This window comes from Varanus komodoensis, unplaced genomic scaffold (genome assembly GCF_004798865.1).
Source record: "Varanus komodoensis strain SLA01 unplaced genomic scaffold, ASM479886v1 scaffold2, whole genome shotgun sequence".
Classification (NCBI taxonomy): domain Eukaryota; kingdom Metazoa; phylum Chordata; class Lepidosauria; order Squamata; family Varanidae; genus Varanus; species Varanus komodoensis.
In genome coordinates, this window is record NW_025335568.1 from 69,591,228 (window position 1) to 69,608,176 (window position 16,949).

Below are 16,949 nucleotides of genomic sequence, written 5' to 3' on the forward strand. Positions count from 1 at the left end.
AGGCTCAATATCCCTAATGCCCAACTCATTCACCACAAACACCACAAACTTTTCCACGAAAAGGCCATTTCTATGGCTTTAAGCAAAATGTCTTATACTTTCATACTTGTCCAAGTTCTCCAAACAATGTATACAAGTGCAAGGATGTAAACTATAAGACCACAGAATCTATAATGCAATAGAACTATGAATGGCATGTACTAGTACATGCATACATGGAATCTAGGAATCATATTTCAGAGTTGCACTGGAACAGATTTATGGTCTGTGGATTTCAAAATTAATGCTACAGTATGAAAATGCAGCTGTAGCTAAAGTGATCATATGCAAGGACACTGGAGAACCTTTAAACATAGAAATATAGGATAACACAAATAGGCTCTGAAAGACCAAGTAAATCTGTGACTCCTGACAAGGTAAGCAAATTCCATAGCAGAATTCTATTTTTTTGCTCATTTCTAATTTGAAATGCTGGAAAGATTTACCCAAAGCAATTCCTTCCAAATCAAATTGTCTTAATTTAAATTAATGCTACTGCAATATAATAATTATATATCGTGGACAATCCAGTAGGTTTGTGTTTATAACTTAGTACTGGCAAATAAAACAAATACTATTTCAAAATGAAAATTAAATATGAAAACTAATTTGATTGCCTGGGTTGAAGGAGATCCTTCTCCACCACCTCTAATCCGTATCATGCATGCCTTCACTGATGAAAGAAAGGTGAATGTAACTGGAAAGAAGGTGCTTAAGTTATTGCTATGTAACAGGCTAAAAGCAGAGGAGAGAGAAGGGAAAAATGCAGAAAATACTTCCTGCAGACTTAAGAGGTATATAATTCCAAATACCTGGTATTTTTTGTAGCACAAGTGTTCTGTTCTCCAGCATACCTGGACCCCATGTTTGGATCACAAGAGGCAACTCACAAGTTTCCCAGACAAGCATTTTAATACAAAGTTTTATAGTGTTTCTAACTCAAGAATTACAATGATGAGGGAGTACATTGCCAGGACACACTACTAGATAGTGCACAGCAGCGATGGTCAGATGATGGAGGGAAAGGGGAAGATGCAGAGTGGGGAAAAGGAGCTCAAATGGGAAAGAAAACAGTACTTGGAGATGCTGCTTTGATTATACATCAGAATTGCAATTTGTAATGCCACCTTTGTGTTCTATGGTTGTCAAACTTTGTAAGGTCATCCATCCCCTCCTCAGTTAAATTTTCTAGTGAGGACTAGACAGCAGATATAATCATATGCTATGACCAAAAGACCGTTAGGCCTTTGTGTTTTCCGGGCATACTAACTAGCTCATCATAATGGAAAACTAACTTTCAAAATACAACTATTTATCTCATACCCTGTGGCGTAACTGAAGAAAGCTGCATTTTAAAAAATCATGGTTCTGATAGTCTATGTTCAGAATGACCTAATGGATTTTGTAAAGTTCTATGAGAAATCTAAAAGCAGAGCCAATTGCTTATGCCAACTGCACCTAAATGTGACAGCTGCCCCACCTGCAGCCTTGCAAGCTTCAGAAATGTGAGTACACTGATTTCAACTATGCCCTATTTAATGTCAAAAACACATTCTTGGATTTCGTTATTATACTCACAGGGCCTGTGGCTTAGACAAAGAGTCAAATGAAACTGCACACAAGGCTGACCTTGCTAGAGGCGATGTGGGCTACAATGCTGCTCAGAGCCAGCACCAGGCTTGAATGCTCCCAATGCAACATGCCTTTCCTCTCCTCCACTTACCAAGTCTGCTGGAGGCAGTCACAGTCCTGCTACCACTGCCATCGTGGCCGTGGCACTGTCATCACCTGAATAGGAGCCATGGCCACATTTCTGCCTATCTGACATTCTACTCTGCAGTATAAAAAATGGCAGCTGGCCAGTTCCCACCTAGCTGATTACACTGGTGCTGCCATGCAAGACTATCAGCTCAGAGGAAGCAGATGCTGGTGGTGGCAGCATCACCCCAGCTCAGGTGGGGGGCAGCAGACAACTCCTTATCCCCATGGGCCCTGAGAGTTGCCCAACCATTCCAGATGCTGATGCTGGTATCTGACAGAAGTTTCCCTCTCCTGTGTACACCACTAATGGGAGAAAGATGAATGGAAAGAATATTAGCCTTTTTCTTTCAATTGATGGGATTTATAAATTTCCAAAAGACTGACTGACAGCATAGTGAACAGATCAGAAGGCAGCAGCTGCATTTTGATATAGCTTCTTTAAACAAGTCAACATCAGCTGAGGAGTACTGCTAGAAATGAACTGTTTGTTAAAGCAGGAAAATGCTAACAAAAACTCTGCTTCTGGTGAAGAAAAGGCAACTGTTAATGAATTATAAATAAAGTGGCAGCCAACTTTTCTGAGGAGAACATTGCAGTGCAGGCCTGACTATGCTAGAGCAGACTCTTCCCACTTCTATTCAGGCAAGCTATAAGCTACTGATGCCTGTGCCAAACACATTGGCCAGCCATACCTTTATCAAAGAACTTGTGAACAGCATTGTTCCTTTACAGCACAGTTAAATTAAACAAGGTTATTTATGAAATGCAAGACTTACACCTGAAATGGTGCTGTGCTCGCAAAATGAAACGTATTAAGATTCTTTAATTCATGCAGAAGTCTGACTGCATGAATTATAAGGCTTTCCCCAGACCCTGTTTGAGACTAATAGGTATTTGTGGTACAATAGGGCTGCACTGCAGTGCCATCCTGAATATTTAACAGGTCATAGTTTATGTGATGGTTGTTTAGCCCTCTCATAATCCTGGCTTTACACGACAATTCAAGATGGCAATTATGGCACATCATGTGCACCCAGTCATCCTGTTTGCACTTCTGCTGATATTACTGCTTTATAAGGAGATAGGATACATGGCCCTGATCTGTATAAGAAGCAAAAGAAAGATGTAAGAAATTCGAATTAGTAGAGTAGACTTACCATTTCAGGCTACAGGTAGGCGACTGGCGTTAATTGCTCCCCATGTAAAATGTATTTTAAGGAGTTATTTTCTGTTTGCTGGGAGTTCTTTCTGTAAGACCTCGGCTAATTGTACCTAACAACTCTATCACCTCTTTCCCATTTTCTTTTGCACAGGTAGACTAAGCCTTAGTTTGAGTATGTGGATATACTGTATCATTCAAGAACAGAAAAAGAATAGTTTGGCATACATATATTTTAGTTAATTTTAAAAGACTCTTACTGTTATCTGACTGAGTCCAGCCAATCTCATGGTCAAAGTTGGTGACATAAAGTACTTAAATGCAAGATCGAGACTCTCTTTATCAAAACATAAGGCAGTATCCAATGGCTCTTTAACTGTGCTCCACATTAAATCTGCCATGTTACGAGCTGCACTCTGTCTTAACTCCTGGTCCGACAGTTTACATAAATACCTATACAAAAGGTAGGAAAAATATAAGCAAGTTCAAATTAATACTTATTTCATTATACCTGGTTCAAACCGTCCTTTCATTAAAAAAAGAGAGATAATGATATCAACATAAAATACAACTCATCTAATAAAAACAAGTAGAAAGAAACACATACGCAGTAGAAGTCCAGCCCTTTTCATTCTGGTATTATGTCCAAGCAAATCAGTAAGTCTTAGCTGATGCTAATATGCAGAAACTTTGGCACAAGGCATTCTAAAGCAAGGGTGCCACCACAGAAAATGTCCTTACTTGTCTCACCATCTGATATAATTCTCCTAGTGGTAGAACAACAAGATCTGACTCTCATTATATATTCTGCCTTTTTCCTCTTCTAAGAAAACTCTTTCATAGTTCCATTTTATCCTCACAACAATAGCCCTGTGAGATAGGTTAAGTTCCGATACTGTGCCTGGCCCAAAGTCACCCACAGTCAATGTTATGGCTGAATGCAGACTAGAACCCAGACTTCATGACCCATAGTGCAACCTCCTAACCAACACATCACTCTGTACCATATCTATGGTTTCTTGCAGTCCTTTTGATTATTTTTAATTTAATTATCATAGGATGCCATCCAACATGGCTGCCCATAACCCTCTGAACTTTTACCTATGAGCCACTATACTTTCCACTATTAATTTATTAATTTATATACTGCCAAGCAGTCCAAAAGGCTCTCTAAGTGGCATACATCAGTCAACAAACCTAAATACAAAAATTAACCATTTCAAAATATTAAGATCAATAAAAATATGGACGACAATGAAGATATAACAATGATCATTCTAAATCATGTCCAGGTGAGAGGGACAGCCATTTACCATGCTTGAGACATGAACAGTCATGTTAGCAGTGCTCTATAACACTGCTCCCCAGCACTGCTGATCAGTATTTGCCCATTAGTTTCCAATGCCGAAAAGCATGAGCAATCGTTTTTAAATGGCAAGATGGAGCATTCAGCAGCTGCCAGTATTTTTTCAAAAACTGTAATGAGAAATAACCGATTTCACTGAACTTTTGACACATTTTAAAAAGCACCTATGAAAACTTTTTTGTTGTCAGCACAAACACAAGAAGAGCCATGTTGGATCAGAACCAGGGTCCACCTAGTCAAGTGCTCTATTGACACAGTGGCCCACCAACTACGCATAGCAACACACAGGTTCCCTTCTGCCTACATTCCTGAGCAGCTGATGTACACAGGCATACTGTCTCTGATGCTGGAGGAAGCATTTGGGTCTCAAGACTACTACAGTAGTACAAACAGCCGGGATTTTTTTTTTTTTTAACCAAAACACAGCACCATCTGGTTAAAAGGCATAAAACAATCAGATGTGCAGATGCATGATGTTAAATACTACAGTCTATATAAAGCCAAGATTAGAAGCTAGGCACTAAACTCCTATTAATGCACTGCTTCTATGCCTGTCATTCATCAAATCACTGCAAACTATTGTTTGTTGTTTAGCCTTTGATGACTGTCATGTCAGATACACCATCTGAGCAATCTGAAACCAATAGCACATTTTGACAAAGAAAACCCAGGAATAGGGATTATGTGCAAAACATACCTGATAACATAGGTCCTAAATGGTATAATGTGCTGCATAACAGCAGGGATGTGCAGCCATATTCTGATCTATATAATAAATACAAAAAATAAACAGTATAAATTGAAGTGTCACTCACAATGAGTTTAATGCTTATAAAGCCTTGCCTACTGAAAAAAAAAATCCTTCCTGGAGTTTTTATACATTCATTGGATGTATAGATGTGGAAGGGGACAATGGAATACCACTTTGCCAGAATGCCCTGGAAGAAAGATAAAAAACTAAGTTGTACGATGAGAAATAGCCTCTTAAGTATGCCTTGCCCAACCTGGCACTTTTCAGGGTGTTAGGTTTCAACTGCTAACATCCACAGTCACTATTGCTGGTCATGCAGGATAGGGATGGTGGGAGTTTTCACCCAACGCATCTAGGGGGCACAAGCTGCAAGAAGGGTCTGCTAAAGGAGAGGGGACATATCTCTTCTAAAAAGTATTTTCCTGAAGCCTTTCCTATTAAGCCTAATCCAGAAAAGGGGAAAGGAAGGCCAGCCAAGTGCAACAGTGTTCTAGAATCTGACAAACAAAATGTCATACTATACCACCCGGGAAAAAAAGGGAAACCTGCAAAAACAGAGGCAAAAGCAGTAAACTCAGCACTTACATTAAGTTTTTAACATTCAGACATTTTAACAAATAATATTTTTAACATTATTTCAAGACAGAAGCTTGGTCTCTGATGAACTATCTGCAAAGTAGGAGGAGGACATGATCTGGAACTGAGGGAGAACAGGTGTTTTTAGTGTTCCATCCTGTAGCCCTTTCACAGTTAATCTTCCTGGGGTTTCAGATGCATGCTTGTTTCTCCATTTTATCTCCGTTTTATCCTCACAACAGGTTATCTCAAGTTCAGCTGAGAGTGAATGAGAGTTTTACAGCTGAATGGAGAGCAGAACTGGATTCTCCAAGGTCCCCAGTCCAAACCATTAACCACTGCACCGTACTGGCTTTCCAGTCTTGTCATGAGATTAGTTCTCCGACTGAAGATGAAACAGGTCATCTTGGGACCAAGAAGACCATCTACCTGATTTTGCCTAATGCCCTTCTAGGATAAGGAACAGATCTGCAAATCTATCCATCTAGGAAAGTGTAAGAAGAATGTTTCAATTTTACTTATTTGCTTCATTTTAATTCAGTTCCAGAATGAGAAGGAAGCATTCTTCCCCCATCCCCCAAAAGGGAATATAATGAACTTGGAAAAATTTCTTGTACTTGCTAGTGTTAAAACTTATGCCAGTGAAATCAATTTGGAACACCATTCACACAAGTAATTCAGTAACAAGTTCTAATAAGCATTCTTCAAATGAAAGAGATACAGGATCCTTGTGATCATTTACCACTGTATCAACATATGCCAAGGAATGCAGTACAGAAAACTACAGCATTGCGATGAACTATTATCAGATTTTCTTTATATTTCTTGCTTGATATGTTGATTGGCAGCTGTTTAGTAAAGTTAAGCCAAAATAAAAATCTCAAAATTTACTCTGATATCATTTCATTTTTATTCAGTGGTTTTCCATTGGAAGTACTTGCATCTCATTTATTTTTACAAGTACAGCACTTGTATCACATGAGGACACAATTTAAATTACTGTGCTAAGTGGGAAAAAAGCATGTTATTGTGATGCTGTTTATTACAAATTACTTAGGCGCTCAGGGGTTTGAAGAATTTTGTTCAGTTTAAGGAACAATATTATTTATTTCCTAATGTTAACTTAAGAGAAATATCTTCCACCCAGTTTTAGAGGACTACTGTCACCAGTCTGCAAATTTATTAGCCTATTTTGGGTACAAAGTACAATTTAAGTGCATCTTTAAAAGCCTCTGGTCATTCTAGAAGCATAAGAGAGAAAAAAGGGAACCCAAACAAATTGCTTCTATAAAGATATATATATATATATATCCTGAAGGCAAAGAATCAAAAAGCATTTTTTTTGAAAAGTGATGGAAAAAGGCGATACTGCAAATAGCCAAGCTATATTTCTCTTTCTCTGGAGTGTTAGTCAGTGGTTGCAACAACATGCAGGGAAGTAGATCTATCCCCAATTTTAAAGGCAGCAATTTTATTAACTACAAAATGAAGCTAGCATTATTAGAACTGAGGATAAGAGATTACCCAAGGCTAACTCCTGAGACTGAGGCTGTTGGGACTGCAACTCACATTAGCACAGAGAAGCCTCTTGACATGACAAGGTTTCAAGCTACAGTCACTGCATTCATAATTAAAAGAAATTAGAGAAACATGGATACTTACATTAGAGACCACAGTGATAAATGCATGTGCTATGAGAAATGGCAATGTTTCAGGGGTTCCATATTCAAAGCAGTCCTTCATAAGGGAAAGGCCATTTTTTCCACAAAATAAGCAAACGTAGCGAAGCAAGTGCAATGGTACTTCTACATCCTATGGAAATAAGAACACATTTTTAAAGGAAACTAAAAAAACCAACCTACAGATCTTCCCCCTCTCCATCCAAAATTATGCTATCTTAATGTCTTATATTTTAACTATGTCTCTTATAAACTATTCTGAAAACCTCTGTCTGGTCATTTTAATATCTGTAGCACTTTCTTTTGAATTCCGGGTGCAATTCAAAGTGCCAACTTTGATCGATGCAGGTCTGGAATGTCTAGACTCAATTCAGATACTTGTGCGATCTGCCTGAAGCCATCTTAAAGACAGGATTTCACATCAAATGCAACCTTCAGACTGACACCCTTGGGTCATCAGGCTATACTGCTCTGAAGGCTCAGCACACGCTGAGACGCCTGTATGACCACACACACTTTTATCATTGCTAAAATCCTGTTCTGCCTTTGGACCCACACAGCATAGATAGGCCTGTGCAATCAACATCAAATCAAAATGAATACAATCCCTGACCAACGAATGGGAAGTCCACCATTCTTCACAGAGCTTATCTACGACAGAATACTATGTCTGCTCATCCCAAACATAACAGACGTTTGCACACTAGATGATGTGTTTGACACTGTGAACACCCAACATACAACACACAGGCTGGCCCATGGTGGAGAAGCTCTCTGCAATGTTTTTAAAGGACCCATGAGTATCTTTTTACTTCTGTTAAGGGTCCACAAGGATCCATTAACTTCCTCTTATTGTTGCCTGCATGGGACTGAAAAAACATGCTTCCAGCTACTGGCAGGCTGACCACAATACATGCCTGAAAAGGGGCATCTGGTTTGGTGGTCACCAATTGCCTCCAATATGGAATATTTCTGTATAAGAGGCCCTACCCAATGTTGTTTAATGTCAACAGTGGATTAGGAAGCATGAAAAGGCACCTCCATACTGCTCTAAGGCTCCCTCTATATTCTGTTGAAATAGACAGAATTAAAGAGGACTGGCTAAACATTTTGATTTAAGCACAATTTGAGAAGGCAAGAGCAGATACAGAAGTGTTTGTAACATGTGACCTATGGTGATGGAAGTCCATTTTTTAGAAAACACAAAGATCAGTGCAGTTAGAAACTGCACCGATATCTGTTACCCAGAATGAAAGTGGTAAGAAAATCCTTGAGTTCAAAGACAAAGAAAAGCACAAACCAAAATAAAATAATTTACTTAGATGGTATATTAATATGATAATTCAGTTAAAGAAGAAAGGGTCTGTATGCAAAAGGTTCCGGGTTTAATTCCTGAAATCTTCAGGTAGGACCAGGAAAAGCTTCCTGCTTGAAACCCAGGAAAGTTGCAGAGTCAGTGTAGACAGTACTGAGCTAGATGGCCCAGGGATCTGACTAGGTTCTCATGACATGACAACTCATATGCACTAGCATATTTTACCACTAACAAAATACTTTAAACCCTTTCTAAATCCACTTGAGTGTTAATAGCCACCAAAGTTGAATGTTCCCATAAATGAGGTGGTTTCCAGTTTTGCAGATCTTCAAGTGGTAGAATTCTGGGTGCAAATATGAGACCACCTAGGACATGAGAGTCCACACAAAATGCCTTCAGAATAAACTGCCACTCCCCTTTTGCAAGCATAGATCACCTACAACCTTTGGCTACATCTGACAACTTGCACTTTGACAGCTGTCAGATGTAACTAAATGGGGGGTGGGGAGGAAAATTACCTGCTGTCTCTGTTGAACAGTGCTGGGGCAGGTACCCACTGGACAATGAACACTGCTCTCCTAGATCGTCCACCCAAGATTCACTATTCAACTGAAAATTAAAAATCTGCAAAAAATGCAGGATGCTAATCTCCAAGAAGAAACAAAACACAAAAGGGGGAAAGCTACAGTGAGCCTGAATGACTCACATTCTTGGCAAAGAGAATGGAAACAGCTTTTTCCCCATAAAGTGTTTCCTAAGACACTGATGGACATACCAAGGGGAGAAAGGGGGTCTAGGAGCCAACAAACAGACCAACGTCTGGGCTCACCATGGGTTGTTCACCTGACAACTTACCCACCATGGCTTAGTGCCAAGGTGGGTTAGAATGATGTGTGAGCACACCCGATATAAAGCAGCTTCTTGTGCTCTACGGTCTGACTCAATATAAAACAGCTTTCATTTATAGTGTATTTTGGATCACTTCAAACCCAGGCTTCACTGACTGCATTTAACAAGCTATCATTTAATAAAGTTATATACATCTTATACAGGGAAGCGGAAAAAACTTACATTCATATCACAGAATGCCCCTAATATATTGCTTTCTTGTGCAGAAATATCCTGTTCAAAAAAACAAACAAACTATTATTTACGATATGTATACAACCAATACCTAAGAAAAAGACCAAAACCTTTTGAGTATATTTTAACACATGGTTGTAAAATTCACAGCTATGATCATGAACTTCCAATAATTTACATGTTTGTTCCAAAGCTACTTAATTTTGCAATTTTGAAAAGGCACAAACATGTATACACAATATTTTAGTAAAAAATAAGATCCTATGGTTTTATTTTTATTACTTTCTCCTACACCAAATTCTATGCATTCTTGGGCATCAGAAAAAGTAATATTTGCATTTCACTGGTTCATGGTACACTATTTAAATCCAAAGAGAATGAGCTCTCACATATATAATTCAAAAGGCATAAACTGTGGCAAGCTTTAAACACCCCTCGAATACGTATCTGTTTCCAGGCTTTCCCTAACTTGTAATTACATTGCTCTGTTCTATTGTTCTTTGTGTAACATTTTGATTGTATTTATTATTTTACCTTATTTTTATATTGCATTGTGTGTTTTAGGTTAACCACTCAGAACTTAGTATAACCAATATATATATATTTTAAATACATACATTCAGAATCAGGGTTGTGGTTAATCAGGGGCACATTTGCACTTTTGCATATTAAGCCTGAGAATCAATCTCATCCCAGATATTTGTACCATACAAGGACAACTAGACTTGTTTGGCCATCCTTAACCTGCCATCCTTACTAGGTGGCACTACATACACCTCACTGGGCAAAATGTACACTTACAAAAATGTACATACCTTGTTGCAGTAACGATGAAAGAAGAGAGAAATACACTGCTTGCAAGCTAGCTTCTGCCCTGCTTTCCTAAAACAGTATCCATTTAGCCTACAACAAATGTTTTCTGCCAGCGCTGCTCAGATGTAAGCTTCAGCTTAAGGTTAGATGTTTCAATTATGGTTTTGCAAGATGTAGCTGAGGCTTGTGCATCCCACTTTACTTCTGATTACCGTATTTTTCCGTGTATAAGTTGATACTTTTTCTTAAAAATATTTACCTAAGAATGGAGGGGTGTCTTATACATGGGGGACCAAGAGGAGAACTGCGGGTGCACTGAAAGGGGGGGAGGCAGGTACAGGTGCCATTGGGAGGGGAGGCAGGCACAATCGGGGGGAGACTGGCATGGGCAAGGGTGCACTCGGGGGGGGGGAGACTGGTGCGGGCATGCGCATGCAGGGAGCGCGCACATGCAGCAGCAGCTTGCTCACTCAGAGATCGGTAAGAAAAGTGGGGGGCGTCCTATACATGGGGGTGTCTTACAGTTGGAAAAATACGGTAGCCACACCTTGCTGCATCCTACAAACCATAGTTAAGATTAACTTGGTTATTCCAAACATGCCAATTTGAGACCAGGGATTATACAGTGGACTCATTTAAACCAACTTCAATTAATTTAAATTTCCAGGTCTGTATGACACAATGAGGTGGAGTTGAAGAAAGGTGATTCTGATCCCATCCTATAAAGTCCCATCCCATAAAGTAGTGAGGGAGGAGCATAATAAGGAACATGATGTCTGAGTACAACTAGCATATTGGATTAGCCTATAAAAATCATGGAACAAGGCAGCAGAATAAAAGAATAGCTATTTCTTCGAAGAAAGCTATTCCTTTTCAAAGTCTTTGACAAACAGCAAGGCACTAGAAACTAGGGAATCTAATGGTGACTCATGTAACGATTTAGCTTCTGAAAATGAGAACAGCCAGCCTCACCTGTAGCCCTAACTTCATTTTGCCATTAACTGCTACTGAATACTTTCTGATCACCTGGCAGCTACCTTGAGGCAAATTCAGATCAGGCACAATTTCTTCACTCCTTGAATCATCCCCTGGCCCTTGCAATCAAGTGATCTCAGAGAGCCTATCCCATCTCCAGATTAGATCATCTTGAATTAACTTCTACAATAAAGATTTATATTAACGTTCACATTTATTACGCTTCAAGAGGGGAAGCCAACCACTAGCCTAGATGCTATGATCTCCACAAGCTTCAGCATCTCTCTGCTAAGTTTGCCACCTCAGGAGTCTACTGTGAATTCACTGGCTGCCATTGTTGTGAATTCAAGACACAAAAACTGACTGCAGGATGTCCTTACATTTCGTTAAAATGTTTAATAAACCAATTTGCACATCACAGCAAATTGTGTTGTGTGAATTAGCAACATACCATGGGCTACCACAGGGCTGTTTTGGGTCTGAACAACCCAGTGGTCCAGGTTCACACGTCAGATTCACAATCTATGATCAAGTTGATCAAAAGTTGTCAGTGATGTGGCTCATATACAGCCCAGGTCCTCACAAATAATGGATTAAATAACCCACAATTTACTGCCATGGTGTGTAAACTGGGCTACTTTCACTTTGTAATCTACCATCGAACTGCACTGAAAAAAGTTAACATTTTCCCACCATTGATCATGTTCACAAAGTTATTGCTGATGTTGGTAATAATAGATAACCCAACAATAGCCCTATTGTATTTCCAAAGTGGTCCTTGCTATGTATCTCTGGTCAAGGTGAACTACAGAAAAGTTAATCCCAAACACTAAACTATACTTCATATGAAGGTGATACAATTGTATGTGAATACTTATTGCCAGACTTTATAGCATTCAGGAATCAAAATTTACATTTATTTTCACTGATCAAAGAATTTAAAACATTGTCAATTAGGATAAGATGTACCTCTATTGTAGGATGTGTATTATGCTTATAAGCAGTATAGAGGGGAAACTGGATCTGAAAGATTTTTGCTACACAAAGCAGAAGTTTTTCCTTCTCCTCAGTGCTCCATATGCTAAAGGCATCAGTGCCCTTTGTGGATTCCTCGTCTGTCAGGATACATGTTCTTCCCGAGTCTAATTTTTTCTCTATGGATCTGTGTCTTTCCCCATTTTCTTCTTCGCCATGAGATTCCTTTTCTACATTCAGTGGCTCATCTGATGGATTATTCTCATCTTGCCATGTTGAGTCTAGGTTAATAGTGCAATGTTTACACAGCTGGTCCCGAAGAGCTTGAACTTGGGCAATCACTAAATTTATGAGTGCACACACAACTTGGTTGAAGATCTCCAAATGCTTATATTCCTTGAAGCAGCACAGACATTGTCTGTTGAAAACATAGTTTAAAAGGTAAATCAAGATCCAAATTCTTCTCTTTAAAATACAAACTCACAAAACATTTATTCCAGCAAAACCTAGGGCACAATCTTATTGAGTGCACCTTTGATAAGCCCCACAGACTTAAGAGGCTTACAATCATCCTATGAAAAACTGAAGGTGCAATGGAGGTGATCTTAGACTGCCATTCTCCAGCCCTGCATTTTTCACAAGCTGGCCCTTTTTACCCATATAGCAAAAGCACCTTGAGGGGAAGGAAGTGGCTAGTAGAGGTTCAGAACAGCTCATATCCTGGCCTATCCGGCCTCTTCTACATCCACCAAAACACCCCCCTTCCCCACTTGGGTTGAGTTTCCAAGGTGAAGATTTTTGCTATGCAATCAGATGGGAGACTTCAAACAATATTATGGTCCTCCAACACCATCTGGGGTCACAGGTTTGCTCCCTTTGAGTGCAATCCTATGTCTATATATACTCATAAGTAAGCTCCACTCAGTCTGATAGATTTTAAACACAGGTAAGTGTGTTCCACCTGTATTAGAACTGTCATTTTTAAAACAATTATGCTTTAATACAGCTTAGCTGTATTCATACATAATGCTAAACCTTGATGTGGCTTGCTGAACTCTGAGTTGTTGTGCCATGCAAACCTAACCATGACAGAAAAAAAAGCAACAAGGAAAGTTGTTGTTGGACTGTGACCACTGGCTTGTTTAAACAATGGGTTATTGTCATATGTGAACTCAGAAATTAGGGTTGTTCATGGGTTGTTCCACTCAGCTATAAAGAGAGCAGGTATGAGTAAAAAAGAAAAGGAAAAGGAAAAAGCTGCTGTTCTACATGCCAGTATTACTATGCCAAAAAGGCACATGGGATACAATGAGAGAGTGGGCAACTCCTCTGAGGAGGAATTTAAAAAACAACCCAGGGATTAAGAAAATGAGCCATGGTTTCTTTGACCAATTGTCCGTTGCCATACTCAGATAAACCTAGAATAGAGCAACAAGTCACAGGTGAATGATAACTTTCAGAGCAGATTTTCAGAAGCATGAGGCTGCTGCATGAGAGAGAATATTATAAAAGTTGATGATTCATAAGCACGTAGACAAACTGGCTGCAAATAATCATTAAAAGAAATCCTGTTAACGGCCTTCCCAAAGCACTTCACACATACTGCTGGGAAAGGCTGGAAACAGAAAAGGCATTCACACTGCTTCTGACATTCTTCAATCTCTAGCATGAAGTCAGAGACCAATCCATTCCTCCCCAGAGTACTCAGAATATGCCAGAGGACTCTGCACAGGTGCAGTTCATCTCCAGTGCCTGATACAAAGGTCTATCAGACACAGGGAACTTGGGAGAGGGGGGAAATCACCTTGTGTTAGATATGCAGAGAAAGGTAGGGAGTAGCTTTACATCTATGGTTGCTATTAGTAACCATCTTTGTACAACTCTGTTCAATGAAAAGGCACAGGTAGATTTTGTATTTAAATTGTACTAAGCCACGAAGGGAATGGTAGCAAAATTAGAGAAATTCACAGTGAAATTGAAGCAGCTGAGTTTTACAGCTATGGGTGATTAATTTCAGGAAAAACATCTCTTTCAAGATGGTAAGAGAAATCACAACACTGTTCCCATTCAACTAACAGGGCCTGACCTAGCCAATCTTGCACAATGCATCATGAAAGGGTTCATCAGCAAAGTGAACCCAGCTCTGCAGAAAATCTTCCATGTCAATATACCAAGAGATTAAACGTAAGTGAATAGAAGCATCTGCTTCTTCTATTCAAGTAGAGCATTTTACAACCCGGAAGTCAGAATGCAAGAGTTTTCCCACCAATCAAAGTTCTTTCGCAGAAACACTTTGCACTGAAAAGGTTGCTATTTACCAAAACACAGATTACTTGTTTCTTTTTGCATTTCTGTTCAATCTTAGTACACTCTGTAAGTTTCAGTTCAATTTTCAGTACAAAACTGAAACCTTCCTAGTTATAAGCTGCTTTTCTCTGATAATTTTGCAAAAGGTATTTTTGAAATTGGTAAGAGTAATAATGAACCGATTAGACTTCTGCAACACACTCTACGTGGGGCTGCCCTTTAAGACGGTCCAGATACATCAATTGGTGCAAAATAGAGCTGCCAGGCTGCTGACGGGGACTGGGTGTTATGTTCACATGACTCCAGTCCTCCGTCAGCTTCACTGGCTCCCCACTGAAGTCCGGGCCCAATTCAAGGTGTTGGTTATTACCTATAAAGCCCTTAACGGCTTGGGTCCTGGTTACCTAAAGGAGCGCTTACGTCCATACGTGCCCACCTGCTCCTTGAAATCAGTGGGAGAGGCCCTTCTCCGGGAACCCTCCGTGAAGGATATTAGGAGGGTAAGTACCCGGAGGAGGGCCTTCTCTGCAGTAGCGCCCAATCTATGGAATGCGCTCCCCAGAGAGGTCCGCCTGGCGCCGTCGTTATATGTTTTTCGGCGCCAGGCCAAGACCTTTTTATTTAAACAGCATTTTAATTGTTAGCGAATTTATTGATTTTCTATCTTTGGCCAGAGCGTTTCCAATTATATTGTTTTTATATGATTATATGTATTTATTTATTTATTGTTTTAAGCCGCCCCGAGGCTTCGGCGAATGGGGCGGCATAAAAGTTTATTAAATAAATAAATAAATAAAATTGTATGTAAGATATGTAAAAAAGAATGCTTCTATAATAACCCCCCCTTTTTTGAGAATGGCACAAGGAGAAATTCCCATTTCCCATTTTAGCTAGAACCTATGTACTCTTCTATACCACATTGTTCTAAATAGCAGCGTTAGCAGGAAAGGGAATAAACTGTCTTCATGTTGTCTTTATTACAAGTACTACTACAGTTTACCAAACAAGGTTCCATACATGGACAGGTACCTACACACAAACAAATATATCATAAATTTAAAGTAACTAAAATTGAATTTACCTTTGGGTCCAAGAATTGATATAAGCAAAAACCTTGAGTGCATGTTCCTTCCTGAGCTGCAATCCATCACCACCTTCAATGTCAGATACTAAAGAAAAATAATTGCATTATCAGTGCTATCAAGAATATCTGAAACTCATTTTAAGTTCTCCACTAAAAAAGAGTTACGATGAATATTGTCTAAGTGTTTCAAACAAAGAAATAATTAGAATTAGCATATTTTAAAGTCATGTGAGCTTTCTTTAAAATTTATTAGACAGTACAGTCAAACTTTGACTTTTCCAGGTTTAACTTTAGCAGATTTGATTCTCTGTGAGATTGTCACTGATAATTTAATGGTGTGTGTGTGTGTGTGTGTGTGTGTGTGTTTTTTTTAAGTTTTGCAGCCTACTGAGGAAAAATGCAAATGACACATTTAGCTTAGAAAATACCCAATGTATATGGGTATTTTTGGAAACATACTTCCTGGTCACTTGTTCCACACATTATTGTGGTATTTTTCTGAAACATACTTCCCAGTTGCTTGTTCCACAAATTATTACTGTATATATCAGAATACAAGATAACCCTTGAAACCAAAAATAGCAAAGCAAAAATTGGGGGCATCTTATACACCAGTATATTCAGTATAGCAAGAAAAAAGAAAGGGGAATTTATGAAGCTGCTGCTACAGCTACACCAGTGGGTGCAAAGACACACAGAGGGAGGGAGGGAGGGAGGGAGGGAGGGAGGGAGAAGAAATCCAGTACACATATGCTCAACAGTATTAAGAGGTTTGGGGAAGCCTGGAGATATTCATAGTTTTTCCACTTTTGTGGGAGTCCTGTGCCCCTACCCCGCCCCCCACAATGTGGAGGGCTGACTGCAGTTATTTAACAAGCTGAACAAAGTTATATACAGCTCTCAAATATATTGATAACAATTTAACAAAGAGACAAGTAGCTTATTGGGATATCAAAGGAATTTCATTATGGACATTGTAAACTTATAATTTCATCGATCTGTCCCAAGAAGCACTGAAAACTGCTTAAGAAATGCCTCCTTTGTATATATAGCGAAACTGAAAACT

The 16,949-nt window shown here is 39.2% G+C and overlaps 1 protein-coding gene across 5 annotated transcripts in view; it reads right to left on the reverse strand.

Moving 5' to 3' along the window:
- The window catches only part of USP34 (ubiquitin specific peptidase 34), a 133,421-nt gene that overhangs the window by 95,617 nt on the left and 20,855 nt on the right, over positions 1–16,949 (reverse strand). For 2 of the 5 annotated variants that reach the window (XM_044429321.1, XM_044429320.1), the window contains exons 2-7: positions 15,881–15,968; positions 12,487–12,910; positions 9,718–9,768; positions 7,315–7,464; positions 5,023–5,090; positions 3,220–3,412 (exon numbers count right to left, since the gene is read on the reverse strand). In XM_044429321.1, the coding sequence (XP_044285256.1) occupies positions 3,220–3,412; positions 5,023–5,090; positions 7,315–7,464; positions 9,718–9,768; positions 12,487–12,910; positions 15,881–15,968 (974 nt within the window). Of the gene's footprint in view, positions 1–3,219; positions 3,413–5,022; positions 5,091–7,314; positions 7,465–9,717; positions 9,769–12,486; positions 12,911–15,880; positions 15,969–16,949 lie in introns of those variants that run through there. The other 3 variants (XM_044429322.1, XM_044429324.1, XM_044429323.1) reach the window with 3 other exon arrangements.